This window comes from Eleginops maclovinus, chromosome 1, assembly GCF_036324505.1.
Source record: "Eleginops maclovinus isolate JMC-PN-2008 ecotype Puerto Natales chromosome 1, JC_Emac_rtc_rv5, whole genome shotgun sequence".
Lineage (NCBI taxonomy): Eukaryota > Metazoa > Chordata > Actinopteri > Perciformes > Eleginopidae > Eleginops > Eleginops maclovinus.
In genome coordinates this window covers 9,872,451-9,887,843 of record NC_086349.1, presented here as the reverse complement: position 1 = coordinate 9,887,843, position 15,393 = coordinate 9,872,451, and the positions used below count along the sequence as shown (strand labels likewise).

Below are 15,393 nucleotides of genomic sequence, written 5' to 3'. Positions count from 1 at the left end.
ATTATTACAGGATATAGCGGGACACTTTTATCCTAATGGACTTAAACTACACACTACACGCCATTATACACCGAAGTACATCTAGTATATGTAAACTTAATTGTCAATTAACCTGCTTCTGATTTTCATATTTTCCAGTTTTTATGTCTTGCATCTAAAAATAAGGGTGAGACGTGTGTGTGTGTGTGTGTGTGTGTGTGTGTGTGTGTGTGTGTGTGTGTGTGTGTGTGTGTGTGTGTGTGTGTGTGTACCTGGTTAAGTTCGGGGCTGTTCTCCCCTGCCTGCTTGTACCAGGTAACAGCAGCGTGTCTGGATCGGGGGAGACATTCCAGATAAGTGCTGTTGCCCTCGGCAACCATCATTATCCTCTGCTCCGCCTCCACCTGCAGCCCGGCTGACGGACAGCAAAGGAGAGATGTGAGACGTCAGAGATCTGGTTTATTTTCCCTTTTGATTCTGTTTGTCGCAGTTAAAACAAATTGTTGTGCCTTATTTAAAAAATGCATGTTCTCTGCATTTATTTTCAGGTTGTGTTGCTCATTGTGAAGCTTATTTCCATTTTTAGGACAGAGGGTGTTGTATGTTGTGTAGAATGTAAAACTCCCTCATCAGTTCTTCCCATGATTGTTACTTTTATACAAATAAATTGACTAAAATCATCTAAAGTTATCTGTAGCTGAGGCATTATTAGTATCACAGTCAATGCTGCCAAAGTTACACCATTGATTGTATTTGTTAGCATTGTAACTGAATAAACACTTTAGAGTGAAATAGCTCCTCACCTCCCTGTCTGACACACTGAGTGAGGGGATCCTCTTCCTCCCCTAAGTGGCGAGCATTCCTTCTGTAGGGAAAAACACATCAAATTACAGTAAACAAAGAATCACAGCCTGATAGCTGATCTGGAGGCTTCGTTGTAAATACACCCTGTAAGGACGAAGTGTTGGACTTACAAACTTTTCTCTGACAATAGTAAGAAGGTTTAATTCACTTTGCAAGTGTCGATTTGCTCAGTTTGGAAGTGGACATTTTGGCTAATAAGTGATAATAGTGGCACTAGAGGAAAGGGCGTCATCATCAAAACATTATCATTGGGAAGATTCATGGAAATAGATCCAACTTTTCATACTTTGTAATGGAAAATAGTTGGTCAAGTAGAAAAAATGCACATTTAATCAGAAAGATTAAAGTAGTTTGGCTGTAAATTGAGACACATTCTAAACTATCAACCAATGTGGTTTGAGTTTGATTGTAAGAGACTGATTCAATGTGTTTGTCCTTTGCTTTCCAGACTTTAGTGGGAAAAAAAGCACATCTAAGATATTCCAATTAGTGCTGTTTGGAAGGACAGATCTAACCTGCGCACGGTGGGCATGTAGGGGCTGCAGGCGTGTCCGTCCCAGGTGCAGTATGGGTCTCTGGCGAGGCAGCACTCAGCGCAGGCCTGACCGTACAGCTCGCACTGGTACAGGGCCAGCTGGGAAACACCCTCCCTGGAGCCCACAAACAACCACTGCTGGAGGAGGAGGAAGAGCGAGCGGGGGGATGAAATATAGAAATAGAGATGTACAAGAAAACAATGGACATGGATGGTCGAAGAGAAGATGGAGAGAGGAAACGGAAAACATAAGTAGGAAAAAGAAGAGAGTTATAAATGAAGAAGAGCCCAGAGAGAGAGAGCGGGCGCACAGTCTGCTCCCGCGAAACAGAGAGAAGCATTCACTATCAACAGCTCAGAAACATCTGCACTGCCAAACACCCAGCACGCACTGTAACAATGTCAGTGTGTGGCCACGGGATGTGTGTGTGTGTGTGTGTGTGTGTGTTTGAGACACATCATGATGCTTTCTTTTATACTCTTGACGTGTGTATGAGAGTGTGAGGAAGCGTTAGAATTTTATTTCATGAAACCCAGACTATTTTAATAATGCAAAGGGTGTTTGTGTGTGTGTGGTGTGTGTGTGTGTGTGTGTGTGTGTGTGTGTGTGTGTGTGTGTGTGTGTGTGTGTGAGTGTGGCATATCTTCATTACTGCACCGACTGAGGTAGGGTAACCATAGCAACTGGTGATGAAGCTGTCCTTGGAGATACAAGGTGGAAAGATGAGTGATAAGTGTGATGTTGTGCGTGTTCGGCTGTGTGTGTGTGTGTGTGTGTGTGTGTGTGTGTGTGTGTGTGTGTGTGTGTGTGTGTGTGTGTGTGTGTGTGTGTGTGTGTGTGTTTGATATAGTTTGGGAGTTTCAAAGTTTCTGTCTCTCTCAAATGTGTTACCTTTTTCTTTGAGAGCGTCATGGCTGTCACGGGTGATTTGTGCTGCGAGGAAACAAGATGAAAATTGAGTCAAAATTGAGACATAAAAAAAGAGAGACAGACACAGACATCAATAAGAAGGTCAATATTGAATTTGTTTCTATGGAAAAAAAGAATTTGCGTGTTTGGGTGAGCCTGCAAACCACAATAATGTTAAACAGTCTTAAATAATTTTCCGAACTGATCTCATCGTCTGGTTATCATCCATTTCCCTTTATAAGGGCTTCACAAAGCACCGACTTCAGAGTAAAGAGCATTAAAAAGAACATCAGACCTCACTTAGACAAAGAAATCCCCACCACATCAGTCGAGAGTGAAAACAGCGTCGTTTTTTATTCGAGCCTCCAGTTGACATAATATTGAGCAGAACTGTGGATATTGTGGACTGTGGTTGCAGGAATAATAATCCACTACAGTCTGACAAGAGAAATATGTGCACACATTTCCTGTGTAATGGTATGTATGGGTGAAGACTTATGTCTGACAAACATAAAACATTATGTCTTTCTTATTAAATCCTGCATGCTTTACTTTATTTCTGAAAATTCAATGTGAGCATTAATGTTTGAGTGCTTCAGATTGTTTAGGCTCTTGGTTTCCATTCATATGCATATCGGATGAGCAGCCGATCGGTAGTTTTAAGTATAGAACACAATGTTTGCATTTATTTCGGTCGCATGGCAATGCAGTCTTATGTGCAGACTTATTTCAAAAGTCTGTGCTGCATTACCTCTTGACAATAACGTAACTGTTTGAGCTTGAACAGTCTGAGATTTGAGTTTCAAACCACAAGGAAATGGTTAGAAAATTGCTGCATGAAAGCCAGGAAAATCCTTTTAGAAACCAGTTTATAATAAATGGGTTTGAACACACACACTGGAGATAGCCCTGTGTTTAGTACAGAAGGACTTTGCTGTACCTGGAAGACCTGCAGTTGCTCCAGAGTGACCTCCTGACCCTGACCATGTTCTCTGGGGAGATGGATGGCCTTCAGCACGAGGCCCGAGTCTGCAGAAATATATGAAAATATCTTATTTATTGGGAAAAATCTTACACATTAGGAGTAAAAATGAAGGCTAAAGGTCCAGCAAGGACAGTTTACCCGTGCCGATGAACAGGACGTCGTAGGTGCCATCCACGGCCTCCACCCTGTCCACCAGCAGTTTGCTGAATTTGTAGTGAACCCCAACTCTGACCAGGAGGGGGCGCTCGCCCAGCGGCAGCACATTTTCCTAAAACACATTCACAGTTTAGGGTTTTGAATCTTAAAAATCTGAAAATGCAAATCATGTGGATGAAGAATGTGATTTATTTTATTGTGTTTACCAATGCAAATTTAATTTTCTAGATTCCATGTATGAATTGGCACAAATAAAACAGGTTTGACCCTTTGGTAAATTAGGGTGCAATCTAATGAAAACCATTGATATAATTTAAAACTGTGAATTATCATGTGTACCTGCAGCAGGGGGTGAGTCCTGCTGAAGAAGATGACGTCGTCAGGATACTCTCTGGTGGAGCTGTAACTTCCATAAGTGCTGCTGGGACACTACGAGAAGTAAGAATAGAGTAATAGGAAGAGAAAGAAAAGGTTATACATGTTTGGAAGACACTTTTATCCAACATGTTTGGTGTAATTGACAACGTTGCCTGAAGGCGTTTTGAGTAACTCACAGTTCCTGGTCGCGGGTAAGGCACCTTGCCTGTAAACTCTGCCCACTTATACTGAGGCCCCTCCTTATGAAGGAAGTTTCCTTTAAAAGCTCGAACAACATCCTCCATCCGGTAGACGCACACTGCTGAACCATTCAGGATATCACTGCGGAGACAAGAGGGAATGGGGAACTGTTATTCCATGCGGCGCGCATGAATAGAAACATAAACTGAGCCGGTCTTTGATGAACTCACTTGAGGAGTTACTGTGGTAAAGCAGTGCGTTAAATAAGAGAGTGATGTAGTGTGTGTGCTGCATGGAGGCTGTGAGTCATGGTTGCTTTCTCAGCCTGAACGCATCAATTCACTGAACGCGGTCCAACCCAACGTCCAGCGTGGATGAATGCGCCGCTTTCAGCACATCATGGTTAGGATTTCTGCCTAAGTGTATCTAAGCTACAGAGGGCAGCTGATGAGCAGAGCTGCTAGAGACAGCGCAGGGAGAAAGGCAGGGCTGTGATCATGTGACCGACACATACGGTTTGTTCAGTCTCATGTTCCTCTGGAGAGAGGCACTCACAAATCTGTGTGTTCGGTAAAGTAACACAGAACATACACCCAACAATTTTTAAACGCAAATTCAGAAATGAAAGTCAACATTCAGATGCCTTTAATATATAGACACCGGACGAAAAGCTTAAGAGGTGGACTAATGGGTCTAATTTAACTTTAAAATTCTTCAAATTTTGTTTTATTAAATTATTTAACTAATTATGTCTACTAATGTTTTTTGTTTTTTTATCTCTGGTCTTTGGGCTGCCTATTTGTGTGAAAAGTTGATGATGAATACATAATGTATGAATGAATAAGAAAATAAGTTAACAAAACAACTCAAATATGAATGAGTAGATGAATGATGGGCAAAACTAACAAAGAACACACCACCTCCTTTTTCAGAACAGCAGTGTTTAAATAGAATGTTGTTATGGCGTTTGTGTTTGCACCACCAGAGACCAAAACAAATGCCTTGCATGTGTAAACGTACCGGGCAATAAACTCTATTCTGATTGTGAAACAAACCCCATACTGCATGTGCTAGATGGTCAATCAAATAAGAAATAAAATAACTAAATGATACAAGTAACAGCGTCGGATCAGCCTATGCTCTTAACTCCCCCACAGGGACACACATGCCTGTGTGTGCATTCATGGTCGAGCAGAGGCTTCCATTCACAGGGAATGACCTCTCTGCACCCTGCAGCTCTGTGGTGGGGACCCCACCCTGTGTGATGCTTTGGATTTCTGTCCGTTCCCTGCTGAGATTTCAGACACTTTCCAAAAGCCAGAAACGGACCAACTCCCTGCTCCGCCTGCCAAATGCCGTCATACCTCTGCTGCTACTGTGGAGCCCTGGCTGCAGGAACTGAGTACTGTCAGTGCAGGAGGAGTCGTCGTTTGGAAGAAATGAGAAAGTGCAGGCTTTCTTAGTTTATGCCCACTGGCTCATATGTTCTGGATTTTCCTCATTTTATAATTCCTACCCCTACTTTCAACCAGTGCTTAGGTATTCAGTCTAAAGATAGACTTTTTTTTGAGAAGAGACTTTTTTTCTAACTAACCTAACTGGCTTCTATCGTGCAGTCTGATGTGCTTGCGTCATTGTCAAAATATTGTTTTTCCCTATTTGTTATGATTACCATTTTGTAGATACTAACAGAAAGCATATTGTCTATAGTCTCTAATCAAATCGGTGCTGCTTCATATTTTCCATCTTTTGTTCAGGCATGTGTTTTAATAAAGATGGCAGCCTGTTGTTAATCTGGTTTGACAGAGCATAATGTATTTTGCAATTTCTATTCCAGTGTTTCTCTTCATGTTCCCAGTCGTTTCCTCAAAAACTCTCAGAGCGAAAGGAAAAATAAAGGGAGAAAAAAGCTAACCCAATAGCTGGAAAAATACTTTTCATAGCTACATTATCTCACACACGTACTTTATGCATTACAGTAATGATGATGATCAGATGAAGAAGGCTCACATGAGCTCAGTTGTGTTGCAATGAATGTGTTTCATTCATTAGTCACAGGGAGTGTGGACTGTGTGTATCTCTCAGTATGTGAGATCATCTCTGTCTGTGTGACACTTCATCCTGTCACAGAGAAGTTAAAAGTCTAACTACTCACTATGGGAGCTACTGTAATTCTCCATAATAGTAACACACACCATTTCTTAAAACACAAGAAAAACGGTTTCTCTTTTTCTTATATAAACCTTGAGACTTACTTTTTGCTCCCTTAAAATGGCATGTTTTAGTATCCTCCATAAAACTCTGTCCGTTCGTGGATTATTGATCAGGGTTCAGGTCAGTGGTGGCACTGTCTTCACTGCATGAATCCTGACTTACTTAAATGTCATAATCATATCCAGTGTCAGCTGCAGTGTACATAAAAAAGCTGGGTTTATTTGTTTTTAAGTTTCCTTAAATAAACTCACTGAGAGCTAAATGCCTTCTTTTAAACTCAATACTTCTCGTTTATTTTAGAAAACATTTAGTAATTTGTGTTTGTTAATTTATATTTGACAGCAATCAATACATCAAATGAAGAAAAACTATGTTAACTTGATAGACTTTATTACGTTTCATTTATCCTGATCCTTTTCATAATAGTTATTTGGCTGTCGGCCTGAAGGGACCGGCTCTCAGTGTTTCCAACTTAGCTATTTTCTCGCTAAGGTTTAGCAACATTTTGAGCTAGTGCTTGGAAAATATTGGAAAACATTAGGCTGTTTATTAAGTTGGATCATTTAAAAAAACATACTTTGCTCTTTCTCTAATGTTACCCACCCTGGATTTAATTATGTCTCTGTGTATTTTGGTCCCAACTATGAGTAATTTGTGTAGGAATGAAAACTATCCACCCAGAGGAAATTGAAGACACTCCAAGTGCCTCCCGTCCACCATCATACTGGCACTCAAACAAGAGTGCACAGATGACAAAATGCTGTTTAAATGATCCAAAGTATATCCCCTTGTTTCCAGCTTTACATGTGGTACACACCTGGAGGTGGTGAACAGGCCGTAGATGAGCGGGTTCTTCTTGTCTTTCGCCTGGAGGATGAAGATGTCTTCTGCATTGAGGAAATAAGGAAAGGAGGAAGGGATCAGGGGAAAGGAAGGGACGGAGTCAAAGAGGTAAAGCATTCAAGGCTATTGGAGAAGTTTTGGTAAGTTTCACACCTGTATGCGTGTTTTGGTGTGCATCTATCAGTGTGACTGTGAGACTAATAGCGTTGGGCGTGCTGGCCACATGGCTGACTGACTGCTGGTAATGAACCTGTAGCCATTAATTACAGGCCGCTGTGGGAGAGAGGAGCGCGGGGTCTGCCACAGGAGAACAACACCTGCTGTCACACACACACACACACACACACACACACACACACACACACACACACACACACACACACACACACACACACACACACACTTCCCTCTCTATTGCAACCACAGTCGATCACCACGCTTGATATGTTTTTCTCTCTCCGACTGCTGTGCCTCACACGGCGCAATCAGGTGTAGCAGCTCATTATCTCCGTCTGTCTTTCTTAGAAACGTGACGTCTCATGCAACACTGACAATATAGACTTTGTAATATTTTTCTAGCAATAAAGTTACATAAACGACTCCTTGGCGATGTTTATGTAAACATATATAAACAGATATAACAAAGTGATTAAGTTCTTTATTTAATTTTCAATATTTTCTCTCCATTTCTGAAATTACGTTTGTTTGTGTAAAGTGTTTTTATATTGTTAGTGTCTTTGAGTACTTAGAAAAGCGCTATTCCAATTAAATGAATTATTTATTATTACTAAGACATATATCATACACCAAATGGAAACTTTTAGAGGATGCTGAATGTATACATTTTCAAAAGATAAATGACACTAATTACAGCTCTATGAACTCGGCACAAACAACACTCTCTACAGGAGGTCAGAATGAATCAGCTGCAGCCCTGGTAAATAAGAATTGACTTAAAAAGACTTTGATCAGAAAATCGTTTAATTAAAAGCTATCCTGCAGAGCTTTTGATCACGGGGGGTACTATAGAACAATGTTTTGATGAGCAGGTCCCAGATTTGTTTGTATGTTTTTTACATGTCCATCAAAAGTAAATGGTTTATAATTATGTTAGTAGACTTGGGGAAAAAAACATCAAAAGTGGTCCCTGAGATGTAAGAATAAATGAAAGCTATTCCAAACAATCCATATCCTATCATTTCTTTCCTGGGGCTAATCGCTGTCATTTTCAAAATGGAAGTGCAAATCACGCATGTCAAACATTAATTAAAATAATAATAAACAGATGGCAGGAGAACAAAAAGCATCTTTCAAAAGTCTCTCACTGACTAACAAACATCATGTTGCTATATTTGTTTACAAGACAACTCGCACAGTATGCTATAGTATAGCATAGTATAGTATGGTATCGTATAGTAAAGCATAGAATAGTATAGTGTAGTATAGAATAGTATAGAATAGTATAGTGTAGTATAGAATAGTATAGTGTAGTATAGAATAGTATAGAATAGTATAGTGTAGTATAGAATAGTATAGTGTAGTATAGAATAGTATAGTGTAGTATAGAATAGTATAGAATAGTGTAGTATAGAATAGTATAGTGTAGTACAGAATAGTATAGTGTAGTATAGAATAGTATAGTGTAGTAAAGAATAGTATAGTGTAGTATAGAATAGTATAGTGTAGTATAGAATAGTATAGTGTAGTATAGAATAGTATAGTGTAGTAAAGAATAGTATAGTGTAGTATAGAATAGTATAGTGTAGTAAAGAATAGTATAGTGTAGTATAGAATAGTATAGTGTAGTATAGAATAGTATAGTGTAGTATAGAATAGTATAGTGTAGTATAGAATAGTATAGTGTAGTAAAGAATAGTATAGTGTAGTATAGAATAGTATAGTGTAGTATAGAATAGTAAAGTGTACTATTTTATAGCATAGTATTGTATAGAATAGAATAGTGAAGAACAGTATAGCGTAGTATAGAATAGTATAATGTATCATGGTATAGTATAATATAGCAGTGTAGTATAGTTTAGTAAAGCATAGCATAGATGAGCTTAGTTCAGTACAGTATAGCATATAGTATACTTTAGGTAAGGATAATGTGCATAGTATAGTATAGAATAATATAGTGTAGTATAGTGTACTATTTTATAGCATAGTATAGAATAGTATAGTGAAGAAGAGTATAGTATAACATAGTATTGTAAAGTATAGAATAGTATAGTGTAGTATAGTATAGTTTAGCATATTGTAATATAGTGTAGCATGGTATAGTATAATATAGCAGTGTAGTATAGTTTAGCACAGTATAGTTTAGTATAGTATAGTATTGTATATAGTATACTATAGGTAAGGATAATGTGCATATTATCCCTTACGTATGATCGAGTGCATCATGCGGAATTTAAGAAGGATGACAATAACTCCTTACTTCCAGTTGACACATAACCAGCCCATTGATCAACAGGTTAGAATTACACATTTTGGGGCTCACAAACTGAGAGGAATCTTGGAGCTGATTTCTTGTATTTAAAAATAAATTTTGCAGTTGCAGAGACTTGAAATGTCAATCATATGTTCCTCCTTTGTGTCCCTGTGTTTCTAGTGTTGTATAATTCAGTTGTCAGCTGTCACAGCACAGACGCCGCCCTGATTTTCACAGTTTATTTAGATCACAGGTGTTTTGTTTTTGCACTTTTGTCTCAGCTAAGAGTTGGGAATGTTTTCATCATCATATCACAACGGAGGAGAACAGAGCACTTTGTCTCCGGTGTGGCATGCTGTGATAATCTATAAATACACAACTTGACTCTGCTCCTATACGGCGGGACCAATAACTTTTAAAGTTTTAGAAACTCTATAAAAAGGTTTTTACCCGGAACGTACTAAGGTTGATGTCGAGACACAAAGAGTTTTACAACCTGTGTAGCAGTGAAGGTTGAATAAGATGTTTCAAAACAATGTTTGGGTGCGCTCGTCACTTCTCTGCTTTTATCCTCCTCTCCTTGTTTCCTCTCCTCTCCGATGAAGCACAAATGTTGTTGTGCTGGCGGAGACTGCGAAGCCTATCACTTTCCCCACATTCCTGACCTTCCCGCTGCTCTAGATGGCCTCCATGAAACTACAGCCCTGCAGGACGTCTAATCTCATCTCATCACACACACACACACACACACACACACACACACACACAACACACACACACACACACACACACACACACACACACACACAGGAATTCAGGAGCGCATACATATCAAACAAAAGATATAAAAGCATGCATTACCCCCCACACACACAAAACTACAGGGACCAGAGCACAGAGACGAACACACGCTGATACTGTACGTATAGACACACACATATACAATGAGTAGGCCCCTCAGGGCAGAGCAGAGAGGATTGTGGGTAGTCTGCAGGCTGCAGCGTATCACTCCATACATCCATTATTTAACGTTTCACTCCTTAATTATTACCTTTTCTTTATCGCCTCTGCTTTTAGTAAATGACAAAGTAGATGTCTCATTTGTGCATCTTTACTCCTGTTCTTGTCCTCTATCCTACAGAATATCATCCCGTCTTTTCTTCCACCTCCTTTCTATAATTTCTAACTAGTTTCTTTCCTTCTCACATCTTCCAAAATATCTCCCTTTCCTGTAATTAATTAAAGCCATTATCTAGGCTACATTTTCTATTTCCCCCTGCTTCTCCTTGTCTTCAAAGTACTTTTTATCCGGATAATATGTATACTCTTTGGTAATCGCTTCCACTCAAAGCACGTCAAAGTTTTTTTCCAAGGAAGGGATGAGTCAAAAGAAGGGCACGGGAAGATTTACATCCTAACTTGCTTGGCTGAGTTTTATAGACCTTTCTGTATAGATGAAAGACAGACTCTCTTTTAACCTAGCGCAAAAAAACACAATAAAAAACATTTGTCAGTGTGCACTCAAACTCTAATCATCTATATCCCATCTTTAGAGGCAGCCACAGCCATATTAGGCCACATTGATGACAAAGTGTTGATGCAGTTTGTCTGCAGAACCCATGAATGGCATGTGGAGAAGTAATGAACAAGAAAACAAGATAATGAGGCAGTTCAGATACTTGTTATGGTAAACTGGAACCCAAGCTACAAGCAGGACATAAGTGTATACTTCTATAACAAAACATACAGTATATTTCCAACAACTGCATGACCATGAGAAAAAAAGCCCCAATTTGGTCATTTGATAGCCAAAAGACTTCAAGACACAGAGGATGAGATTTGTACAAGATGTACACCAAGACAAAACTACTAAAGAAACCATTCTAGGGATCAGCTGAGAGAACGGTAGTGTATTACAAAGCCTTGAAGGATTTCCGGAATAGACCTCCTTGGAACAGAGCACACACTTTAATCACAGTATAATGAAATTAGCCTTTGGGATGAAGCCAAGCTGTATTTTACAGTACGAAATACCATTGAAGAGGTCTCATCATTTGCACAGGTTTTGAAATGGTTTTCTACATTTTTGTAAGTTGAATCACTCAAATGTTTTTCTCTTTTTCAGCAGAGCATTGCCGAATTCTTAGAATATCATTAATGACCTGTGCTAAAGAACTCATGATAAGAACAACAGTTGGAAACGAGAGAATAGAAACAAGGCACTGGTGTTTTAAGGTGTGTCTTCATGCTAAAAACAACTTGCAGCTGTGGGTAAAGGGAACATCAATTTTATGTTCAAGTCTTGGAAAAGGAGTATTTTAACCTTTTAGCAGCACTAGAGGGAAAGTGATACTACATCAAATTTCATAGCAATTCATTTAACAGTTTTGGAAGAACTTTAGTCAAAAGTGGTCGAACTAATTGAATCAAAAGCATGGCTAATATGCTCCAAAAAAAACCTGACAACCTCAATCTCAATTTCCTGTAAATGACAAAGTGTTCTAAAGCCATGTAGAAAAGATGCCGTGTATCATATAGTTAATAAACTCAGTTCAATATTAAATAACTTTGTGAACTTAATACAAACTTTGGTAAAGCCTGTAGGGGAAACTGCTGCCTGCCTGCTGCTTGAAAGTTCCCCGGTGTCTCTTTCTTCTCTGCAGCTCACTGTGCATTCAGCTTCACATGAATACAAAGTTAAACTTCGGAAGACGCAGCCAAAAAACAATTTGCCTTTTCAGACTTTGAAGAAGACGTCTCGGTTATTTACAGCTCAGCTCGGCAAGAAAATCCCCTCTTATCTCTCCGTGACAAGGTTTAAATGATGTCCTGATTTAGTGCCGTTCCACCTCGCTTCTACATCTGCTGCCAGCGTGATTTATGAAAGTGTAGTGACTTAAATGTCGTTAATCTTTAACGAGGGGGGGGGGGGGAAGCAAACACACATTAATCACAGGGCAGTAAAATATGAGGGCAGTCTGCTTCTGTCTCAAAGTTATCTGACCAGGTGAGGCAAGATGATCGTTTAAATATTTATCAAGCTGAAGGAGGCAGATATGAAGTTATTAATGTGTAAAATAAAGCACTTTAATGATGCTGCAGTAAGAGGAAACATCGCCATATCTTTTTCCACTCTGTCTTTATCTTTTAAGCCACATTATTTTCTTTCACTGTCAGACCACTATCATACGCTATCACAGTAACCCGTTGCTCTTCTCTCTGGATCTTCTTCTCGCCTTTTCTTTCTTATCCTCCCATCAGGTGCTCATCCCTCGTCCCTTTCTGCTCAAATCCACCTGGACTTCCCATGATCCCTTTGGGTGTCTCTCCTTCTCTTTGTTTCTCACTTTCACCATCCCTCCCTCCTGCTATCTCTCTATCCCTCCGTCTCCCTCGTCCATCTGTCTGTCTGGCCTATATTTCTCCCTCTCTTCTTCTCTAAACAAAGCTGCTGTGTTCCCCTGAGGGAAGATAGTGTTGTCTGGCCCGTAGACCTACAGCCGCAGCCCCTATCATCATCTTCCTCCTCCTAATTGTCTGGTTGTAGCCCCCCCCCAGGCGTACACCCCTATCTTCCTCATTTCTCCACTCCTCCCTTAATGCCAACATCCTCCCACCTCCCTCCCCCTGCTTGTCATTTATCTGACCACACTCCCTGTCTTTATATCCTGCTCGCCATCCCATAGTAATTTGCCAATAATAGCCCTGCCTCCATCTTGTCTGGTTCTCCCCTCCACACCCCTCGGCTATTGGCCCTATTCCTTCTGCCACTGCACCTTTTTTGTCTCAGTGACACATTTCTTCCCCCCCCCAGCGGCTGCTGCTATCCCCACCCTGATGCCTCTCTCCATTTCTCCATTTATGTCCAGACTGAGGAATCCATTTGGAAGAAGCCTACTTTTCCAAGGTGGCATTGAAGGGCGTTTCAACTATGGCGCTAAACGTCATCGCCTGGAACCTTTCGTCTCGTAAAATGCCATAAATCAGCAAATCTAAATGAGAAAAAACCTAGGTACCAGTCTACAATAAGACTAACCTTAAAATGATTCATAAAGAGTTTAAAATTAGGTTATTAATTAGGTTGTAAACACTTTATCAATCATTAAGAACCATTTATAACATAGTTTTCATACATCAACGCAGGCTCACTATTTGGCAAGATGACTAAGCCTTATATTGGCTACCTAGCTTACTTCGTCTCCTTCATCAGCCAGCGTCCTTGGTATCTGTTGTTCACTGAGTTGATTCCCCATCCATCTTGATGTTTCTTGGCCTCTCTCAGTTGCCCTGTTTATCTGTTGTCTTATAAAAGCTTATTAATGATTTATAAAGTGTTCACAACCTAATTAATAAATCAATTACAGACTATTCGTAAACACTTTATAAGGGTAGTCTTATTGTAAAGTGGTACCAAAACCTATTCTGTATCATCACTGACGACTCTTCCAAAAGTATGGCGTCCTTAGGGAACGCTTTCCACGCTGGTTTTAATTCCTCTAAAGACTGGGAATCTAGCCAGCAGCTATAAGGCACTTGGCTAAACAAGTCCGTTTAAGACTTCCTCCCTCCTCCCTCCCCACTCTGTACCTTCCCTATTGACCCCATTCCCCTCCTTCCCTCCCGTCCAGTCTCCCTCCCACCACTCCTCCCACCCTTTTAGCTTCACTTCACCTCACTCTGCACCCCCCCCCCCCCCCCCGCCCCCCCCCCCCCCCCCCCCCCCCCCCCCCCTCCTTTGAAGAAAAATGCCTTTTGTCTGGACTGGGATGTTTCCTGCTGCATAACTCTCACCTCCACTCTGGGTGTGTCTCCTCCCTATTCTGTCTTTCCATTGCACCATTTGTATTTAATTGCAGACCTCTGGTAGCATCAGCACTTAAACTAATTCCACACTCTAGAGAGATGTGCTGCCAACGACCAGGGAGGACCTTTCTTACTTTGATCATTCTTTCTCATCCAGATCTCTGCACTTAGTCATCTGCCATCTTACTCCTCTTTATAATAAGACTCGCTTGTGTCACTTTAAGGCCACTGTAGCTCAAGGGGAATAGGGAACCGGTGCCAGCGGGGAAGGCTGCACAAGCCTCTAAGGCATATTCTCCCCATGCTACTGCAATTTCCACCGAAGAAGTCTTAAATAACCTTTAGTACCAGACACATCTCACTCCCCCCATCATCCATTTTGTGTATCCTTCCCTGTATTTCCAATCATCTTCAAATCAGATATTCCTTCACCTTCTCTCACACTTCAATAACAGTCTCTACTCTCCTCTTCTCTCCTCCTCCTTTCCTCTTGCTCAACACCTTGTGATATAACCTCTACCCTCTCCCTACTTGTCCTACTTCTTCTTCTCTGTCTCCCCCACTTTCTAAACCCACCTCCCTCCTCTTTCTCCTCCGTTTCTCCTTCTGATGAACCGGGCTTCTATTCAAGTGTCTTCACACAAGCTATGACGGATTAAGAAAAGGCTGAATGGAGGCGTCAAAACATGATTAATTTCTTTCAGTATTACAAAACATGTTTTCATAGCCGCTTTAAACAGAGAGTGTTTTGGTTTATGAGGTAATTAGGAAGTAAATAGTGGAAAAGCATTACTCAGGTTAGTCTGACAGGGCCGGGTCTCAGTAATACAGGCAGTGCTCTTTCCTTGGTTTATAAGGGCTGAGATATTATCTCCACCCCACTCTCTTTTTTGATCCTTCTAGTCCAATCTTTATTACCCAGTAAAGTAAATGGACCGAAAGAAAGAAACAATCAACCTAAATAAAGCTTTAATTCCAGGTTACAACTGTCTTAACATGCCGTTTTGTCATGAGATGTGCCTCTTAGTGAGGTCCTCTGCACTGACGCTGTTGAATTTATGTGAACTTACTGGCAAGTTTTATTTGTAATTCAGATTTACATATCATTTTCTGAC

At 40.4% G+C, this 15,393-nt stretch overlaps 1 protein-coding gene across 2 annotated transcripts in view; it reads right to left on the bottom strand.

The window, feature by feature from the left end:
* sema3h (sema domain, immunoglobulin domain (Ig), short basic domain, secreted, (semaphorin) 3H) overlaps positions 1 to 15,393 on the bottom strand; it is a 64,927-nt gene that overhangs the window by 5,002 nt on the left and 44,532 nt on the right. Inside the window, exons 9-17 of one of the 2 annotated variants that reach the window (XM_063889462.1) lie at positions 7,019 to 7,088; positions 3,984 to 4,128; positions 3,769 to 3,858; positions 3,412 to 3,541; positions 3,229 to 3,317; positions 2,271 to 2,312; positions 1,359 to 1,516; positions 783 to 844; positions 252 to 394 (exon numbers count right to left, since the gene is read on the bottom strand). In XM_063889462.1, the coding sequence (XP_063745532.1) occupies positions 252 to 394; positions 783 to 844; positions 1,359 to 1,516; positions 2,271 to 2,312; positions 3,229 to 3,317; positions 3,412 to 3,541; positions 3,769 to 3,858; positions 3,984 to 4,128; positions 7,019 to 7,088 (929 nt within the window). The remainder of the gene's footprint in view (positions 1 to 251; positions 395 to 782; positions 845 to 1,358; positions 1,517 to 2,270; positions 2,313 to 3,228; positions 3,318 to 3,411; positions 3,542 to 3,768; positions 3,859 to 3,983; positions 4,129 to 7,018; positions 7,089 to 15,393) is intronic. The other variant, XM_063889471.1, reaches the window with a different exon arrangement.